The sequence below is a fragment of the Vulpes vulpes genome, chromosome 14 (genome assembly GCF_048418805.1).
Source record: "Vulpes vulpes isolate BD-2025 chromosome 14, VulVul3, whole genome shotgun sequence".
NCBI lineage: Eukaryota > Metazoa > Chordata > Mammalia > Carnivora > Canidae > Vulpes > Vulpes vulpes.
In genome coordinates this window covers 74,737,095-74,755,631 of record NC_132793.1, presented here as the reverse complement: position 1 = coordinate 74,755,631, position 18,537 = coordinate 74,737,095, and the positions used below count along the sequence as shown (strand labels likewise).

Genomic DNA, 18,537 nt, shown 5'->3' with positions numbered 1-18,537 from the left:
GGGTGACTCAGCGGTTTAGCACCGCCTTCAGCCCGGGGTTTGATCCTGGAGACCTGGGATCGAGTCCCACGTCGGGCTCCCTACATGGAACCTGCTTCTCCCTCTGCCTGGGTCTCTGCCTCTCTGCCTCTCTCTCTCATGAATAAATAAAATCTTAAAAAAAAAAAAAAAAAAAAAAAGGACGGGTGCCCAGACGGCTCAGTGGATTAATAAGCATCTACCTATAGGTCAAGTCATGATCCCAGGGGCCTGGTATGGGACCACATTGCGTTGGACTCCCTGCTCATCAGGGAGACTGCTTCTCCCTCTCCCTCTGCTGCCGCCCTCCCCCCACTCATGCTCACTTTAATTGAACCTCAAACAGGGGGAGGGGGACACCTGGGTGGCTCAGTGATTGAGCAGCTGCCTTCAGCTCAGGTGGTGATCCTGGGGTCCTGGGATCAAGTCCCGCATCGGGCTTCCTGCATGGAGCCTGCTTCTCCCCTTGCCTGTGTCTCTGCTTCTCTCTCTGTGTCTCTCGGGGATAAATAAAATCTTTTTTAAAAAAGGGATTCTAGATAGCCCTGTAGTCATTTTTAAATGACAGTTTCCACTCAATGTAGCCTCTTTTTATGACATCTTCCCGCCTTTCAATCTTGAGTCTGGCAAGAAACACCACCCCTAGGAAGTCAAGGTTTGAAAACCTGAGATGCCTCCCCCTCCCAGTAGCATCCCTTATCTCCAGGCCCTACTGGGCCTGAACTCCCTTCTCTGGGAGCTCCAAGACGTTTGGTTACCAGGTCCTGAAAGCTGACTCCTCCTGGCGCTGCAGCACATCATTACAGCACTTATCTCCCAGCCCTCCAGCCTGGCGCTTCACTGATGTCCTGTATCACGCAAGCTCCCAAGGCCACCTGGTTACTCCAGCGCCCCCCCCCTTGCGTGGATGCTGCTTTCCGCCTCCTCCTTCCATCAGGCACCACTGTATTGCAGTTTAATTACTAATATTCAGTAATGTTTGCTTTGGCATTTACACAGATTTTAAATAGCTGCGGTCAGCTCTGAAAATTATCTTTTGCAAATATCAAACCAGTTATATCAGCCTCCACTGGGGAGCCTCTAAATTCCAAAAGAGGTGAGGTTTTATTTATTAACTCTCACTCCAGAGTAGCAGGGAAAATCTTTACAGGGTGAAAAATCCCACCCTGCAAAATAATACCATGTGGCAGTTCTATCAACACTAAGTAGAATTGTTGTCATCTTTCCATTAACGGATTTATAGCAAATCTAAGCCCTATTTTACCTAAGCAGCAAACACATGTGTGATTAGGCATTCAGCAATCTGCAAAAACACACAATTTTATTCTGTCAAATATCTTTATAGTTTTTTGTTTTTGTTTTTTTTTTTAGTAATACAAAAACAGGAGAAATGCGACCTTACTATAAGCAAACACAACAGAATAAAGTTATCCCTATAAACATCACTATTACAGGTATGGTGATTTTTTTTCTATATATGTAAACACAACTATATTTTATTTTTGTCATGTTTTTTAAAGATTTTATTTATTTATTAGAGAGAGAGAGAATATGAGCATGAGCATGGGGAGGGGCAGAGGGGGACCCCGAGATCACCACGATCGGAGCCGAAGGCAGATGCTTTATCAACTGAACTACCCAGGCACCCCTATATTTTATTTTTAAATATCGTTACAATTTAGTCATCTACTTTCTCCTCACATAATTTGCCAATATTTATGACATGCCAATACAGAAAAAAACCTGAGGGATAAATGATGAAATTAGCCGTGCTGCTGCCATTTCTCCCCCAAAGCCCAATAAAAACAGACTCAGGAAGAAAAAGCTTACTCAGAAAAAGAGGTGAGAATCAGCATTCGAAATTTGGGTGGCTTTACGTCAGCATTCACTGACTCGGGCCCGAATCCCATCCACCACCGCTTTGGATACAGCAGGTACACAGCAAACAACTATGGAATCAATAAAAATGAAAGGCCAGACATGGTCACCGTGGGCCTTTCTGCTACAAGCAGAATCTGTGGCTACGCCAGGGACAGGAGGAGAATCAGTGTGATAGAATCTTCACTGGAACAGCCACCTGCAACACGAGCAAGCGTTTCATGGCCTACCACGTGACTGAACAAGTATTCTAAAAATTCAGTTCCTGTGTCTCCAAAATGTCTGCCTTCAGGTTCCTTTCTAACAGTAGGGAGTTTTAGAGCTGTAAGAGAAAACACCCACGTGTGTACACAAAGACATTTTACTTATATAAGGTAGCACCACCAGGATTCCTCAGTTTCAGCCAGAGGAAGATGACAGTGCATCTTCGACAGGATGAAATTTTTATATGTTGAAACGTAACAAAACATAAAACACAGAAGTAAACCCCACACCTGAGAAGATCACTGCCAAAGGGAAGCCTAATTATCAGTGAATTATGTACTCAGCATCAGGAACTAAGCTGTTTCTATGGGTTACGTTCCTCCCCGGGGCCATCTTTTGAACATTCTACATCAAGGTGGCACAAACCCACCACGAGCATGTGAAACACCGCCTGCTTTAATGGCACTGTGGGTTTCAGCATAAAAGAAAAGAGACGTTTCCTGTCTTTCTTGGGCCAAGCACAAAATGACCATGTATGTAGAGCTTTGTACTCTTTCCATCAGCAGAACAAATGGTATTTCCCTTGGATTAGAAAGCTGCCAAAACCTTCTGGCACATACCATTTCTTCCCTACTTTGTACTCCCTGGCCCTCCAATAATACTTTAACAACTAATATTCAACCGTTTTCTCAAGGGTTGCAACGTACTCTATATCTATTATATTTACCCATATAAATAGAAGTAAGGAAAATGAAGCCCAAACACTGAGGTTCCACACTGTAATGCAAACTTTTTACTTCAAGCTATTTTCCCTCATCCTCAGATGGGATTTGTTTTGCGGCCTCGCAGTTGCTAAAGCTCACTTAAATTCTTCTCCATGCTTTTAGAGTTTGCAAAGATGGCCTCAAGTGTGTAAGACTTACCATGAATACAAGATGCACACGAACAAGAGAGTGGTACCCAGTCCAGTAACCAAGTTTTCATCTCTGTACAGGTCCTGACCAAAGTCTGGCACACAGATTGTAACATTCTTCCCATGCTCATCCAGAGCTTGCAAGGAAAAAACAAAGTAATCAAAGTTAATTAGAAAAGCCTGTGTAGTTCACAGACACATTCACTCTGGGAAAATGTGGGCAGCTTAGAAGAGCGAAGGCTTATTGCTGGAAACTTCTACTCCACAGTCTCGTTCGACTCAGATTAGAGTGTTGCGATTTCAAAGCCCCCCCTCCCACCTAGGCAGCCTCCTAGAACAAGACCCTCAGATTCCAGCTGAGCGCCAAAGGGTTCCTCTGTGTCCTGATGTAGTGACAGTCTTGCTCTTTTCAGTACTATTCAAACAGTAAGAAGTAAAACTAGATCCATTTTTCAGTTGACTTAGCAAACTCTGAACAGAAGTAGCATGTAGACATTCTTGAGTTCCCACCATGTTGATCCTCTCTGGAAGCCTGTAGAAGCTATTCAGAACCAAATATGTATTAGCTGTGCAACAGCCACCTCGTCAAAAGCCACACGAAGTCAGTAATAGGATGGTCATGATTCTATCATCCTTTGCTTACTTCTTACCTCCTTTTCCAGGAAAGGTCTCCCATCATGGTCCCCTTCTCTACATTTTCTTTCTTTTTTCTCTTTTTTAAGATTTCATTTTTAAGTAATCTCTGTACCCAGCACAGGGCTTAAATTCACAACCCTGAGATCAAGAGTTGCATGCTCTACCAACTGAGCCAGCCAGGCGCCCCTCTACATTTTCTTTAAATATAAATACACACACACACACACACACACACACACATCTTGTTTCTTTTTATTGATCAGGTTTGTAAATGTGCTAAATCTACAGTGCTTTAAAAAAAATAAACAAGAGTTTATTTAAAGAGAAGTTCTTCCCTCAAGAATACCGTGGTATGCATTAATTCCATTTGTTACTATTGTACGCAAGAGCCTTGTTTACAAGGGAACAGTATAAACGTCATTTTTTGCTCACTGTATTTAATAGACATAACTGGTTAATAGTTACTCAATCATGATGTAAAGAAATGTGACAATATTCACTCACGTATGTGCTTTCTCAGTGTTTCAAATTATAGTCTATGAACACTGCTGACACCCACAGGAGAGAATAAAATTATCTGTGCAAAGGTGGGGTAAAAAATAGTGTATGTGGGTCACCTGGCTGGCTCAGTCAGTAGAACATGTGACTCTTGATCTCAGGATCATGAGTTCAAGCCCCACGTTGGGCGTGGAGCCTACTTTAAGAAAAAATAAAAATAAAAACAAGTTCTAAACACAAACACATCCTGGGGCACCTGACTGACTCAGAGGAGCGTGCAACTCTTGATCTCAGTGTTACGAGTTCAAGCTCCATGTTGGGTAGAGATTACTTAAAAATAAAATCTCTTAAAAAAAAAAAAAAGGTTTAGGGCAGCCACGGTGGCTCAGCGGTTTAGCGCCGCCTGCAGCCCAGGGTGTGATCCTGGAGACCCGAGATCGAGTCTCACATCAGGCTCCCTGCATGGAGCCTACTTCTCCCTCTGCCTGTGCCTCTGCCTCTCTCTCTGTGTCTCTCATGTATAAATAAATAAAATCTTTAAAAAAAAATTTTAAAAATAGCGTGTGACCTGGGAATATTCTAATGTTTCCTGGATTTCTTAAAAATTTTGAGAGTCAAGGTATCTGGGTGGCTCAGTTGGTTAAACACCCAACTCTTGATTTTCACCTCAGGTCATCATCTTCAGATTGTGAGATCAAGCCCTATACCGAGCTCCACACAGGGCAGGAGCCTGCTTGGGATACTCTCTCTTCCTCTCCTTCTCCTTCTCTTTCTCCCTCTCCCCTTTTCCCCCTCTCTAAATAAACAAACAAACCATTTTACAAACATACACACTCTATGTATTAGCAGCTAGACTCACATTTGTGACATCAAAAATAACTGTGTGTGTGGTGGTGTAAGGAATCTTTATTCTTAGGCCAACGAAAAGTTTTTTTTAACTGACCAAAATATGAACTTTTCTATTTAAGTAGTACCACCTGAAATTAAAAGTAAGTTTTCTGTTTTTAAGTGATACCTGCCATTTAAGAGAAAAATACTCTAACCAAAAACCTCATGTTAAAACCAAAAATTAAGTCATAAATGAAAGTCTTAAAGAAACTAGACTTAAATAAACTTACTCAAGATAGAACTATTAAAAAAAATTAAATCCAGGATAGACTGTACTTAAGACCTACAACTGTATCACTTTTGCACTATAAATAGCTCTAAAGACAAGACTCGTACACAGTACATGTATATAAAACTTTCAAAATTATCTTTGCATTTACTTTCTACATTTAAAAAAAGGAAAACAGGGCAGCCCCGGTGGCTCAGTGGTTTAGTGTCACCTTTGGCCCAGGGCATGATCCTGGGGTCCCAGGATTGAGTCCCACATCAGGCTCCCTGCATGGAGACTGCTTCTCCCTCTGCCTCTGTCTCTGTATCTCTCATGGATAAATAAAATCTTAAAAAAATAAAAAATAAAAATAAAAACAAAATAAAATAAAGTAAAAAAAGGAAAACTAACTTCAATTTTTCATTCTAGAGAAAAGATAGCACATTTTATTTTAAAGACAAGGTATCTAGGCAGAGAGAGGTAAATAACCTTCTACTTTTAGTTACTAAAGTGGTAGAACCAGGCTATAAACCCCAGCGATCTAACTCCCAAGCTCATGCATGTTCTGTTGTCTCTATACATAAAGATTATTTAAGATGAGTAATTCAAGGTCACACAGTCAACAAATGATAAGAGCTGGGTTCAAATCCTGTCTCCTGCTTCCCACTCCCACGCTCTTCCCACTCTGTCTTACAAAGAGATGACCACCTGAAGAAATGTAAATTAATAACCAACAAAAAAGACAACATAAAATAAGCAAAACAGTAATGTTTCTTGAAAATGCAGAGCAGGAAAATGCAGATTAGGCCCCAAAGCAAACTCAACAGCCCATGATTGCTCCTGTTTTTGTTACATAGTGGGAAGACTCAGAAGAAATTTTCATTTTGGTATCCCACATTAAGGACTTTATTTAGCGAAAAATCTAGATCATCTATTTCAATTTATCACATCTTTGACATTCTCAACAGCAGCACAGTAGAGTCATAGCCCTTCCTCCACAATGAAAATATTCATACCACAAGCACACTTCTCCTAAGAAGCTGGCTTACCTACTTCTACAGGCTTGCTGGACAGAGCCGAGAAAGTGAGATAGGTCACATAGCAGCTGATGAGCCCTGACTGTAGTAACCCGGAATGTGGCTGTCCTGGAAAATGAAAGTGACAGGTTTTAACATAATGCTTTAAGTTTCAAAAATAAGAAAGCCTAAAAAAAAAAAAAAAAGGTCCCCATCCCCAAATGACATTCCTCAAACTTGGACTCCTATCTTTAAAGGAAACAAGAAGTCAATATGTGTCTTCCAAAAAAACACTAAAAAGACAGTGAAGGGGACAAAACTGATACACTTGTTATTTTAGAGATGCCGTGTTCTGCTGAGTTCTCCACCACAGTATTTTAATAACAACTGTATTTAAACATATTGCCTAGTCCTCCTGAGGTTCATAACACTAGCTTTTAAATCTTAAGACCTCAGAAGAAAATTCACCATCATTATTTGTGAGACCACACAGCTTATGTGATAAGTGAGTGAGACTTCATAGGGCATGGATTCCAGATTCTACAAGGCCATCAGACAAAGTCCACGACAATGGAAAAAAGTTTGACCTGTCAATAGACAAAACAAAACAACAACAAAAACACAAACAACAATAACAACAAAAAACCTTTGGGAATACCAATTCAGGTCGACGAGGAAGGCAACTGAGGCTCAGCGTTCATTGAGAGAAGGGCTTCAGTATGTTATAATATTTAAATTAAACTAATAATTGAGAGTAACCAGGATATGACAAAAAGGATTTATCATTTTTTTAAATTTTTATTTATTTATGATAGTCACACAGAGAGAGAGAGAGGCAGAGACACAGGCAGAGGGAGAAGCAGGCTCCATGCACCGGGAGCCCGATGTGGGACTCGATCCCGGGTCTCCAGGGTCGTGCCCTGGGCCAAAGGCAGGCGCCAAACCGCTGCGCCACCCAGGGATCCCGGATTTATCATTTTTTAGTGGAATTTTCAACTATCCACATACATGAAAGGATTTAATCACTTCCCTCTGATTAAATTTGTTTCAAGTTCTAATTATTAAATTGTACGAACCCATAAAAATAGAGAAATAGAGTCTTTTATAATGTTGCTCTTTGGCATGGGAATAAGATTCACCTTAGCAACTAATGGCATTAAGCCAAATATTTCAAAATATTAAAACTATTTTAAAAAGTAGGATTTAGGGATCCCTGGGTGGCACAGTGGTTTGGCACGTGCCTTTAGCCCAGGGCACGATCCTGGAGACCCGGGATCGAATCCCACGTCGGGCTCCCAGTGCATGGAGCCTGCTTCTCCCTCTGCCTATGTCTCTGCCTCTATCTCTGTGTGACTATCATAAATAAATAAAAATTAAAAAAAAAAAGTAGGATTTAACCCAAATGGTATTTTAATCTGAACACTAGTATGTTTTAGGAAATTCTTAACTGATCAGTTAAAGAGACTGGGAGATTAGAACTCTCAATTTCAATAAGGTATTTGAAATTTTTAGGACCAGAAAACCTTTAAATTATTCAATACTATGTCACTTTTTTTTTAAGTTTATTAATTTAATTTAATAATCTCTATACCCAATGTGAGACTTGAACTCATGACCTCGAGATTGAGAGTCACATGCTTTTCCAGTCAGGATGGAGCCAGTCAGGTGCCCCAAGACTAGTTCACTTTTTAAATCACCATTTTAGAAATGATTTGAGGGACTACAAATTATTGGCCACCTTTTCCTTTTCCTATTAGAAACCTGAATATCATTTGCATTTCATCACCTGTAGAGTAAGATACCTTCAAGAAAATTAGATCACAGACATTTCTTTCTATAACCAAAGATGGCATTCTGGCTTAAGACATCAGGAGTTGTTTATAGAAGACAACTCAGGGGGCAGCCCCAGTGGCTCAGCGGTTTAGCGCAGCCTTCAGTCCAGGGCCTGATCCTGGAGACCCGGGATCGAGTTCCACATCAGACTCCCTGCATGGAGCCTGCTTCTCCCTCTGCCTGTGTCTCTGCCTCTCTCTCTCTCTCCTCTCTGTGTGTCTCTCATGAATAAATAAAATAAAATGTTTAAAAAAAAAAAAGAAGACGACAACTCAGGCCTGTACTTTCTAAAGTACTTCCAAATCCCATGATCTCTTCCCTTTGCCTTTGTGGGTTTTTCGGGTTTTTAAGTAAGCTCTGTGCCCAACATGGGGCTCTACTCATGACCCTGAGATCAAGAGTTTTACGGTCTACTGACTGAGTCAGCCAGGCGCCCCTCTTCCATTTGCCTTTGAAACAACCTTGAGTCAGGAAGGTTTATAGATTTCTGTCGGCTTTGCTGAGAAGGGCCTTGGATCTGAGGAAGGTTAGCACGTGGGACCAGTTGTTGTCACATTTCCTGCTTCTTGACTCCTAGACCACACAGTCCCTAATTTCTGACTCAAGGCCTTGAGTGAAAGATGAGCCCAGAAAGAGCTCCTTCTGGAGCCTTCTCATTCATAGAGATCATAGGGAAGAACTTAATACACACTCAGGGCATCTTCCATGTAAAGGCTCCTTGTAGTTCACTATGTAATAATGGTAGCATCTATCTTCCTATTTATTGACATTCAGCCCAAGTGTGGGATACGAGGAGGAGGCTGTAGTCCCGCCTTTCCTATGGCTGACCCATCCATGGTAAATTAAGGAATAACTGTAATTTAAAAACAAAACTAAAAACACTAGGTTTGTGCAATTTAACACCAAAAAAATGTATAAATAAGGAGGACTGGAAAAACACTGTGCTTACGATTTTGGACGCAGGGCGAGATGGCTACCACTGAAATGAGCAGACACAGGCCTCCGTTCAGCCCCAGGAGAATTTTGTTTTCCAGGCAGCCATCCTTCTGTGTGTAAAACACCGCCATCAAAATCAAGCCTCCAGTGGCAATGGAGTACATGATGAGTGTTACCAGGGCCAGCGCCGCGTACCACAGCTTGTTGCTAGCCGTGCCTGCAGTCCTGTTTCTCCAGAGGTGGATAAGAGGGAGACAGAAGACAGGTCAACGAAGCCTGCACCCTCTGACGACATTCATCATCCCTCAGGCTTTGCAGTGCTCTCAGGCCCAAAGCCCTTATAAACCCAGGGGTCCAGAAGATCTATCCTTTTACCACCCTCAGGCTCTATCAAAGCTAGAAGGTACATGTAAAAATGCAAAACAACTTTGGTTCAGGGTTAGAATGTTTATTAAACACTAAAAAAATTCTATATATATTTTTTTAAGATTTTCTTTATTTATTCATGAGAGAGACAGAGAGAGGCAGAGACACAGGCAGAGGGAGAAGCAGGCTCCCTGGGGGGAGCCCGATGTGGGACTCGATCCTGGGGCCCCAGGAACCCAAGATCACACCCTGAGCCAAAGGCAGATGCTCAACTGCTGAGCCACCCAGATGTCCCTAAAACATTCTATTTTTAAATGTTTCTTCATCAACTAAAATGCACATCCACAGACTTGGCAAGGTTGTGCCAAGACTTGGTAGGTTTTGGCAAGTCTTAAAAAAAAAAAGTGGCTCTTAGAGGCGCCCAGGTGGCTCAGTGGTTGAGCGTCTGCCTTCGGCTCAGGTCATGATCCCAAGTCTGGGGATCGAGTCCCACATGGGGCTCCTGACAGCCTCTCCCTCTGTCTGTGTCCCTGTCTCTGTCTCTCGTGAATAAATACATAAAATCTTAAAAGAAAAAAAAAGTGGCTCTTAGATGGAGTTCTCGTCACGTTTTCCCTCTCAACACAGAGCCTGGACGTGCCACCACCTCCTGCTACCGGTGCCAATGCCAGAGCTGCTGCTCAGGGAGAGAAGGGGCAAACGAACTGCATGCACAGGAAGCCTGGCTGACCTCAGCCCCTTCACCCCTCTGCTGCAAGGAGGGTCTACGGTGTACTGCTCCTCCAAACAGTGCCACGGATGACGTAGGATTAAGGGAGGGCTGGAAGGAACACAACCAGCTGGGAAATGAGTAAAAATTGTAATGGGATTTACAGTAAGAAATTTAAAGAAGAGACTAATTTGCTTTCTAGCTTAAATATTAATAAAGGGATGGGAGAAGTAAGTGGTGGCCTAATAATCTATAGAAATTGTTCAGAGCAACAACAACAAAAAGAGTGCTCAAAACCACCGAACAAAGAGGACAAAACAACAGGGAGCACAAAGTGAATCACTGTCACCTGCCTTATGATGAAACTGCCCCATTGTAACCACATTCTAACAAGTCTTCACAACTTGCTTAATGTTTTCCCAAAACTGGAAAGTATTCAGGCAACTCAGCTAAAATATTTTAATTATGAAAAAGTTACTGCAGCCAGAGACAAACAGGGAGGAAAGACAGCAATGATAATGACCATCGTATTCCTGAAACCAAGCCAGGCGCTCAATGACCACGGAATTAGTCTAACATAAAAGCCACACAAAGGAAATGACAGAAAAGGAGACTTGAGAAAGGGGGGAGAAATCTGAAAGCCAAATGGTAATCGATGACAGAGAAACAGAATGCGCTCTGGATAAGGTGAACACAGCTGACCACTGTGTGGGTGGGGGGGGATGGTTTCTCCAATGGTCTTTTGGGCTGTTGTTAGCATATGAAGGGCTTTCTTTTGTTTGTATGTTTAAGATTCTATTTATTTGTTTTTGAGAGACAGAGAGAAAGAACACTGGACAGGTTGAGCAGGGGAGGAGCAGAGGGAAAGGGACAAGACTCTGGGGGGTGGGGGTGGGGAGAGCGCAGAGCCCAAGGTGGGGCTCAATCCCACGACCCTGAGATCATAACCTGGAGGATTTTCTTACAGTTAATGTATGCCTGTACTCCCAAAGTCAAAGTTCTAACCCTAACCTCTCCCTTCCATTCCAGACTCCTATTATCCAACTGTTTGACAGGAGGGAGCACAATGACTTCCCAATATCTGCATATCCACCCTCTACTCCTGCTTTTCTTCATCTTCCCAAGCTCAGAAGATGGCAGTTCTATTCTTCCCTTTTGTGGAGGAGGAGGGAAAAAAAATTTTAATTTTAGAGAAAGAGAGCTCGCGAGCAAGCAGGGGGAGGAGAAGAGGGAGAGTGAATTCGAAGCAGACTCCATGCTCTGCATCCAGCCCAAACTCACGACCTTAAGTTCGTGACTCACGAACTCAGGACTCGTGGCTGAAACCACAAGTCAGATGCTTAACCAACTGAGCCACCCAGACACCCCAAGAAAGGGAATTTTTTTTACAAAAAACAACTCCTAACTGCAATCTCTCTCTCCTGGCTCCCTCCTTCCCCACCATATCCTCATCACCATCAGCAAAGTCAACAAGTTCCAACTTTGGAATATACCAGAACCTAACTGCTGCTACCATCGTCCAAGCTACAGTCATCTCTCACCTGGATTTTCTCCCACAAGCCTCCTTACCTGTAACTCAACTCTGATCCCCTCTAATCTTTTCTGGAATTAAAATATAAATTGTATCATGTTCTTCTTCTTTCAAACTCCGCTGATGGCCTTCCATCTCCCACTAGGGCCCCAGAAGCCCAACGTGATCTGATCCAGCGCCATCTCCCATCTCACCTCTGGTGCCCATTCCTCACCAGTGGGGTGTAGCACATGGAGGCCCATGTGCCGCTGAAGAAGCCCGGCATGGGGCCAGTGAAGTCCTGCCTTAGGCTCTCCCTCTTCCTTCTGGTCGTGGTTGTCTACTTCGTACATGATCATGAAGCCATTCCCTGCCCTGCTCTCCCCACAGCCCACACCCTGCTTTCTTTTCCTTCATTTCTTTTCACCATTGAACCTGTTACTTATTTGCTTGATCATAAACTGATTATCCATCTATGCCCCCCACTGTCCCCAACAGAAGGTAAGCTCCACAGGGCAGGACATCACTGTGTTCACCACTCTTCTCCTATTGTTAAATGCCTGGCAAATAATATGTGCTTAATGAATACTGCTACGAAGACTGTCAACTGTTAAAACACAACTTTGTGCAGCAATGGTAGCAGCATGGCTGCTATTCTTGTTGCTCCAGATTTGTGACATTCTCCTTGATGACAACTTGTTTTTGCACACATCCCAAATTAAGTGCCACGACTTATGTATCTTTATACTCTCAGTGCCTACCACATTGGCACACAGTTAAGACTTTCAGAAATTGTGAATAAATGCTAAATGGGAAGAAGCACTTAGAAGGACATCAGAAAAGGATCAGACAAGGGGGCAGGTGCACCCACAGAGTAGCAAGCTGGGACCAGGTTGGGAGAGTCAGCTGGCTTCCTGGACTCTGAAGTAAAACCCAACCACGATGGAAATTACAAATCTAGCACATTTACAAGATGGGTCTTTGTTAGAAGCACTTGAATGTACCTTCTACTCTTTGCTATTTCATTTTGATAAAGAGTATTCACTTCAAATCACAATATTTGGAGGTAGAAGGAAACAAACATATAATTAAACATATAATGCAACCGTAAAACATTTGCAGGTGTGAAAACTGAGGCCAGAGAGGCCAAGTAATACACCTAAAGAGAAACAGTGAATTAAAGGGGCAAGGGTATAAACATCCAGAGTCTCCTGGTTTCTGGGTTCATGGCCTCTTTCCCATGGCCTCTGGGATCTTCTTCTCAGGATGTTCATTTAAAAGACAAAACAAAAAAAGAAAAGACAAAACAGGGGTGCCTGGATGGCTCAGTAGTTAAGCAGCTGCCTTCAGTTCAGGTCATGATCCTGGGTCCTGGGATCGAGTCCCACATTGGGTTCCCTGCAGGGAGCCTGTTTGTTTCTCCCTCTGTCTCTCCCCCTGCTTGTGCTTTTGCACAATAAAATCTTAAAAAAAAAAAAAAGAAAGAAAGAAAGAAAAAAGAAAAAACACTTTGGTTGTTCCATTAACAGTGATGTATTATATTTTCTAGACTTGTTCCATTAAAACATATACAAAAAAAAAAAAAGTAAATTAGATTAATTTACCTTAAAATACATTATTAGTGAGCTTCCTAGCTTAATCCTAAATTTAGGCAGACAAATCAACTATGAATTATGTTGACAAAATGGATTTTGTTGGGATATTAGCCTCAATGCTGACACAACAGCAACATCATTTGTTGCAAAGCTCTTAAGCCATTCTTACTGAGTGGTTTCTGGAAGGTTTTTACAGCAGCCAAATTCTTCCAAAATGCCTGTTAAAACTTGGCATCAATAATTAGTCCCAGAAAATGGCTTCAGAATCAATCAAAACAGTCAAGTCAGAGTTGGAGAAGCACAAGTATTCTCAAGAGAACATAGTACTTAATGGGCCAATCAGGCACTCAGTGTCGAAAATGTTGTTATTTTAAAAGTTCCCTATTTCCAAGTAGATATGCAAAAATTTTAGGAAAAATATAGGATGATTTTTTTATTAGACAAATTTCTGTAGAGCTACTTATGTGACCAGTCAATGTACTGCAAACATTTTAAATACTGACTTTAAATATTTGGGTACTTACTTTGATATTTACCAAATTATGAAACACTAGCCTTTCACCTCTTAATTTGTTCTCCAGAGAACCAAAACCAAAATGAAACTACTACAACTACCAAGCTGAGGGATATAATCAAAATGAAAAGTATTTTCAAAGAATTTGGACCATACATTTCGTTTTGTCCAAGATAAAAAATAAATTTCAAATTCATACTCCACTTTCTGATTTTTTCCAAAACAGAATAAAATAACACGTACATATAAAGTCTACAAAATAACAAAAGTTTTATGAGGTGCAATGGGTATTTTCATTCATATTTTTTTTAAAGATTTTACTTGAGAGAGAGAGAGAGAGGGAGAGCATGAACTAGGGGGGAGGGCATGTGGGTTGCAGGGCAGGGGGAGAAGCAGCAGCAGACTCCCCATTGAGCAGGGAACCTGATGTGCAAGCACTCGATCCCAGGAGCCCGAGATCATGACCTGAGCCAAAGTCAGATGCTTAACTGACTGAGCCACCCAGGCACCCTCCTTCATTCATATTTTATAAATAAAGACAGCAAGCAGCAAAGTGCCTTGCCTGGAGTCACAAAGCCACCTGGCCTTAATACCCAAGGGGCTGACCTTCATCTAGCTGCCCTTTCCTTGATGTGGCTCAGCAAGAAATAAAATTAGCTATTAATCGTTTGGCATTTCCCATTTATCCTAGGATGTGAATTCCATGTTCAAGGCACTTATAAAAGACTCCATTTTTAAATTCAGGGTGGCTCTCTAAGGTAGCACAACAGATCTTCCTATTGAAGGGGTCCTTAAGCTTTTAGGCAAGTTGAGAAGGAACCAAAAAATTTAACTATTCCAACACATATTTTTTGCAGAAAGTGTATTTTCAGCTCCAAAGTACCTTTTTTTTTTTTTTAATCTTCTAAGGATAGAAGCCTACAATAAAGCCTGCCCAAGTTTTCAGGCACCAACCATCACAACCAGGGAGCCAGGGCTCAGAAAGTGCCAGCAATGGATCAGATTCTGACTAAATCACAACAGCAGCTGACTCAGAACTCAAATGAGAGAGCATGGGAAAAAGTCAAAAAGTGAAAAAACCAAAAACAAAAAAGAAGAAGGAAAAGTAGAAAGGAGAGAAAAACAGCATAGGAAAGAAGTGAATGGGAAGGTTCGAAGAGCAGGAGTGAAGGGAAAGTGCTGGCAAACTGTCTCAGGCAGGAGCAGGCTGCTTGATCCTTGCTGCCACATCTCGGAGCAGAGCCTCTAGCAACACTGTACCACAGGTAGTTTCTCTGAGCAACAGGTGAGTTCACTTGGAAACTTTCCAAAAATGTACATACCAGTTCTTATTCCACTTATGTGCAAACTCCACGAGCAGGATGAGTTGGATGCCTATAAAGATGAAGCCTCCGATGGCTCCCACGTAGCGCCAGGCTATAAAATAAGACCACCCAAAAGGAGATGAGGGGATTGTTCCCATGTTGAGCTCAAAGGAGAATAATGACTACGGTTCATCTTTATTCTGTTCTTACTATACCTGCAACACATTTAATTTCCAGGCAATCCCATAAGGTGGGTGCTACTATTATACCCACTTTACAGATGAGAAAACTTCAGAGTCTATGTAAATCGACAAAGTCCTGCAGCCAGCAAAGGGTGCAGCTGGGGTGTGAGCACAAGTAATGTGGCTCTGGAACGCCTAGGCTTAACCTCCAGACTGCAACTGCCAGATATCCTAACAGATGCAGCCATCCATAAAATCAACAATGACCCACAATTTAAAAGTAAAAACACATATTCTGAGGAAAAAAGGGTTCAAATTTTATTGCCTAGGGAGCCACCAGAGGCTAGTGGGGAGATGCGGTTCAGATTAGGGGCTGAGGACTCAGGTCCATTTCTCTGCGATGAGGAAGCCCTAACCTCGACTGAGCCATGTCACTCCTCTGGGTTACAGCCTGTCTATAAAAATGACGACGCTCTACTAGAGGACTGCTAGGCCCCTTCCCATTCTAAATCTATCATTTTAATACATAAAAATATATCCGTGGGGAACAGAAAACTAGTAACAGCATTTTAGGAAAAAACAAGACTTAGATATAACTTCCTTAAGGAGTACATAAAACTAGTATGGCCCTAGGGGCACCTGAGTAGCTCTGTCGGTTAAGCCTCTGCCTTCAGCTCAGGGTCCTGGGATCGAGCCCCTGGCAGGGAGTCTGCTTCTCCCTCTCCCTCTGCCCCTCTCCATCCCACTCTTGTGCATGTGCTCTCTCTCTCTCTCAAGTAAATAAAAATATTTTTTAAAAAAGAAAACAAAACCTAGCATGACCCTAAAACTTTTTAAGATTTTATTTATTTATTCATGAGAGACACAGAGAGAGGCAGAGACACAGGCAGAGGGAGAAGCAGGTCCCTGCAGGGAGCCCGATGCAGGACTCAATCCTGGGACTCCGGGATCATACCCTGAACCTAAGGCAGATGCTTAACCACTGAGCCACCCAGGCTTCCCTCTAGTCACCATTTGAAGGACTGTGGGCTGTTCCTTATGGACCAGCACAGTGTGAATGTCAATTAGAAAAATGAATTCGTTTGGGTTAAACAAGGTTTTGAACCATTGAAATTTAGGTTTTTTTCTTCCTCCCGGGTTCTTATGAAGAAAGGCCCCTGTTTCAGGTATGGGTCAAGGCTTCAAATTAAATCAATTTTGGTAAATTCTGTAAGAAACAATTCAATGCTATACAGTTGAAACTGTAAGTAAGGTAAGTTTAGAAATAAGGCTAGAGGAAGCCTCTCCCATCCTGCTGTAGCTGCAAGAGATTTGAAGTCGCTAAGGAGCCGGGTGCTGGGCAGAGGCAGGCTTCCTGGGCAGTGCTCAGTCAGACAGAACAAGGCCTCTATGGGCCTATTCAAATGTGGCTGATGGTGTCATGCTGACATGCTAAACTGGTTTTCAAACAAATTTTAAGTGCCCCATTTTCCCTGCAGGTCAATAACCTGAAAATTATCATTTGAGCTCTCCAGGCTGCAGAGTAACACCCAGCCAGAGAGAGGGGGAGAAGGACTTGGGGGGGGGGGGGCTGCGAGAGGGAGAGGAGAGGGTGGATGACGTGGATGGGCAGGTAAGGTGACAATTTAAAAACACACACACACAAGAAAACCACTAATTCAAAATATCAAAGGCATCCTGGACTACAGTTTGGAACGATTTTCCAAAATGGGTAAGAACAAAATAAACAGGTACCCCAAATACCCCATTTGTACCATTCAGAAAGGTCTCCTGGTCTGGAATGAAGAAAGCTCCTGAGCACATGGCCCCCAGCAGCAGAAGTTTAAAGAACCAAAAGCTAGAAAAAAGAAAAAAGAGAGGGGGGGGGGGGGGATGTATTTAAATGATATTCATGGCAGGACAAAAGACCTCTTAGAAGGTAAGCACGGCAGGCAGTCCATGTTTCTGCCGTTGGTACTGTTCCTTCCAAATCGAGGGGAAGTAATTAAGTGACTGGAGACTGCCTTTTCCCATAATTAGACCAACTCAGCGTGGCCTCTGTGCAAAACACCACTTGGTTGCCGAGGTGGGGATGATGTAGGGACAGGTCTCAGTGCAAGAAATAAAAACTCTCATCTCCGCTGCAGCTCTCACTGTGGTACTAAGTGTCACAAACACTTAGATTCTGGTTCTTAGGCCACTGAGGGTGACAGGTCCCACCTCCCCTAAAATTGGCATCAACAATCTCAACTAGGGGAAGAGCAGTTGAACAGTTGGACGGTCGGATGGGTCCAGGAAGCTGAGGAACAGTGTTCTACACACCAGGAAACAGCCAATTACCCCCCACCCCCTCACCCCGGAAGACCCAAGACCTACCCATTGTGAATATGGGCTCTACAACCTTTGCTGCTGCTGATATTCAAGGTCAGGAGGCAGAAGATGAAGAAGAAACAGGCCATTCCGAAACAGACTCTATACACAGCAGAATATCCCACCAGCTTCTCACACGTGTCACCAGCTTTAATGCCTTTACAAATATCCTCGTAAAAAGGAATCTGAGCAAAGAGAGAAAAAAAGTCATCTGTTAAAACTGGGTCAAGAGAGAGGAGCCTGGCTGGCTCAGTCAGAAGAGCTTGTGATTTTTGATTTGGGCGCTGTGGGTTCAAGCCCCAGGTTGGGTGTAGAGATTACTTTAAAAATAAATAAACTTCTAAAAAAGAAACATAAAGCCGAGTAAAGAAGGGCTGTCATGAAGTGTTCCTTCGGCCTACAGGTCAAAATCCAAGGTGAAAATGCACCTTGTGCAAAGAGAAACAGACTGAGATAAAAGTCCTTCTTCCAAAGACTTTTTCTTAATTTTCTCTAAACCATTTTTTAAAGATACAGTGCTGTAACCCCTCAGGTCACCTTTACTTATCCTAAATGAATTCTGCAATCTAGCATCAGAATTTTAAAAAATTGTACTTGTAATACATGGATATATTTTTCCTGAAATGCATATATAGAATAAAAGGTGAAAGATTTCCTTCACTCCCACCCCAAAATATCAAATCCTCTCCCTCGAAAGTTAAGAATTTGGTGGGTAGGGATGCCTGGGTGGCTCAGCGGTTGAGCATCTGTCTTTAGCTCAGGACATGATCCTGGGATCCAAGATTGAGTCCTATATTGGGCTCCTGCAAGGAGCCTGCTTCTGCCTCTGCCTGTGTCTCTGCCACTCCCCCTTTTTCTCTGTCTCTCTGATTCTCATGAATAAATAAATAAATCTTTATTTTTTAAAAGATTTTATTTATTTATTCATGAGAGAGAGAGAGAGAGAGAGAGAGAGAGAGAGGCAGAGACGCAGGCAGAGA

General features: G+C 42.5%; 1 protein-coding gene across 2 annotated transcripts in view; it reads right to left on the bottom strand.

Moving 5' to 3' along the window:
* SERINC5 (serine incorporator 5) overlaps nt 1-18,537 on the bottom strand; it is a 104,247-nt gene that overhangs the window by 15,035 nt on the left and 70,675 nt on the right. For both annotated transcript variants that reach the window (XM_025998040.2, XM_072736919.1), the window contains exons 3-8: nt 17,564-17,742; nt 16,963-17,045; nt 15,045-15,138; nt 9,042-9,253; nt 6,293-6,388; nt 3,024-3,150 (exon numbers count right to left, since the gene is read on the bottom strand). In XM_025998040.2, coding sequence (XP_025853825.2) covers nt 3,024-3,150; nt 6,293-6,388; nt 9,042-9,253; nt 15,045-15,138; nt 16,963-17,045; nt 17,564-17,742 — 791 coding nt within the window. The remainder of the gene's footprint in view (nt 1-3,023; nt 3,151-6,292; nt 6,389-9,041; nt 9,254-15,044; nt 15,139-16,962; nt 17,046-17,563; nt 17,743-18,537) is intronic.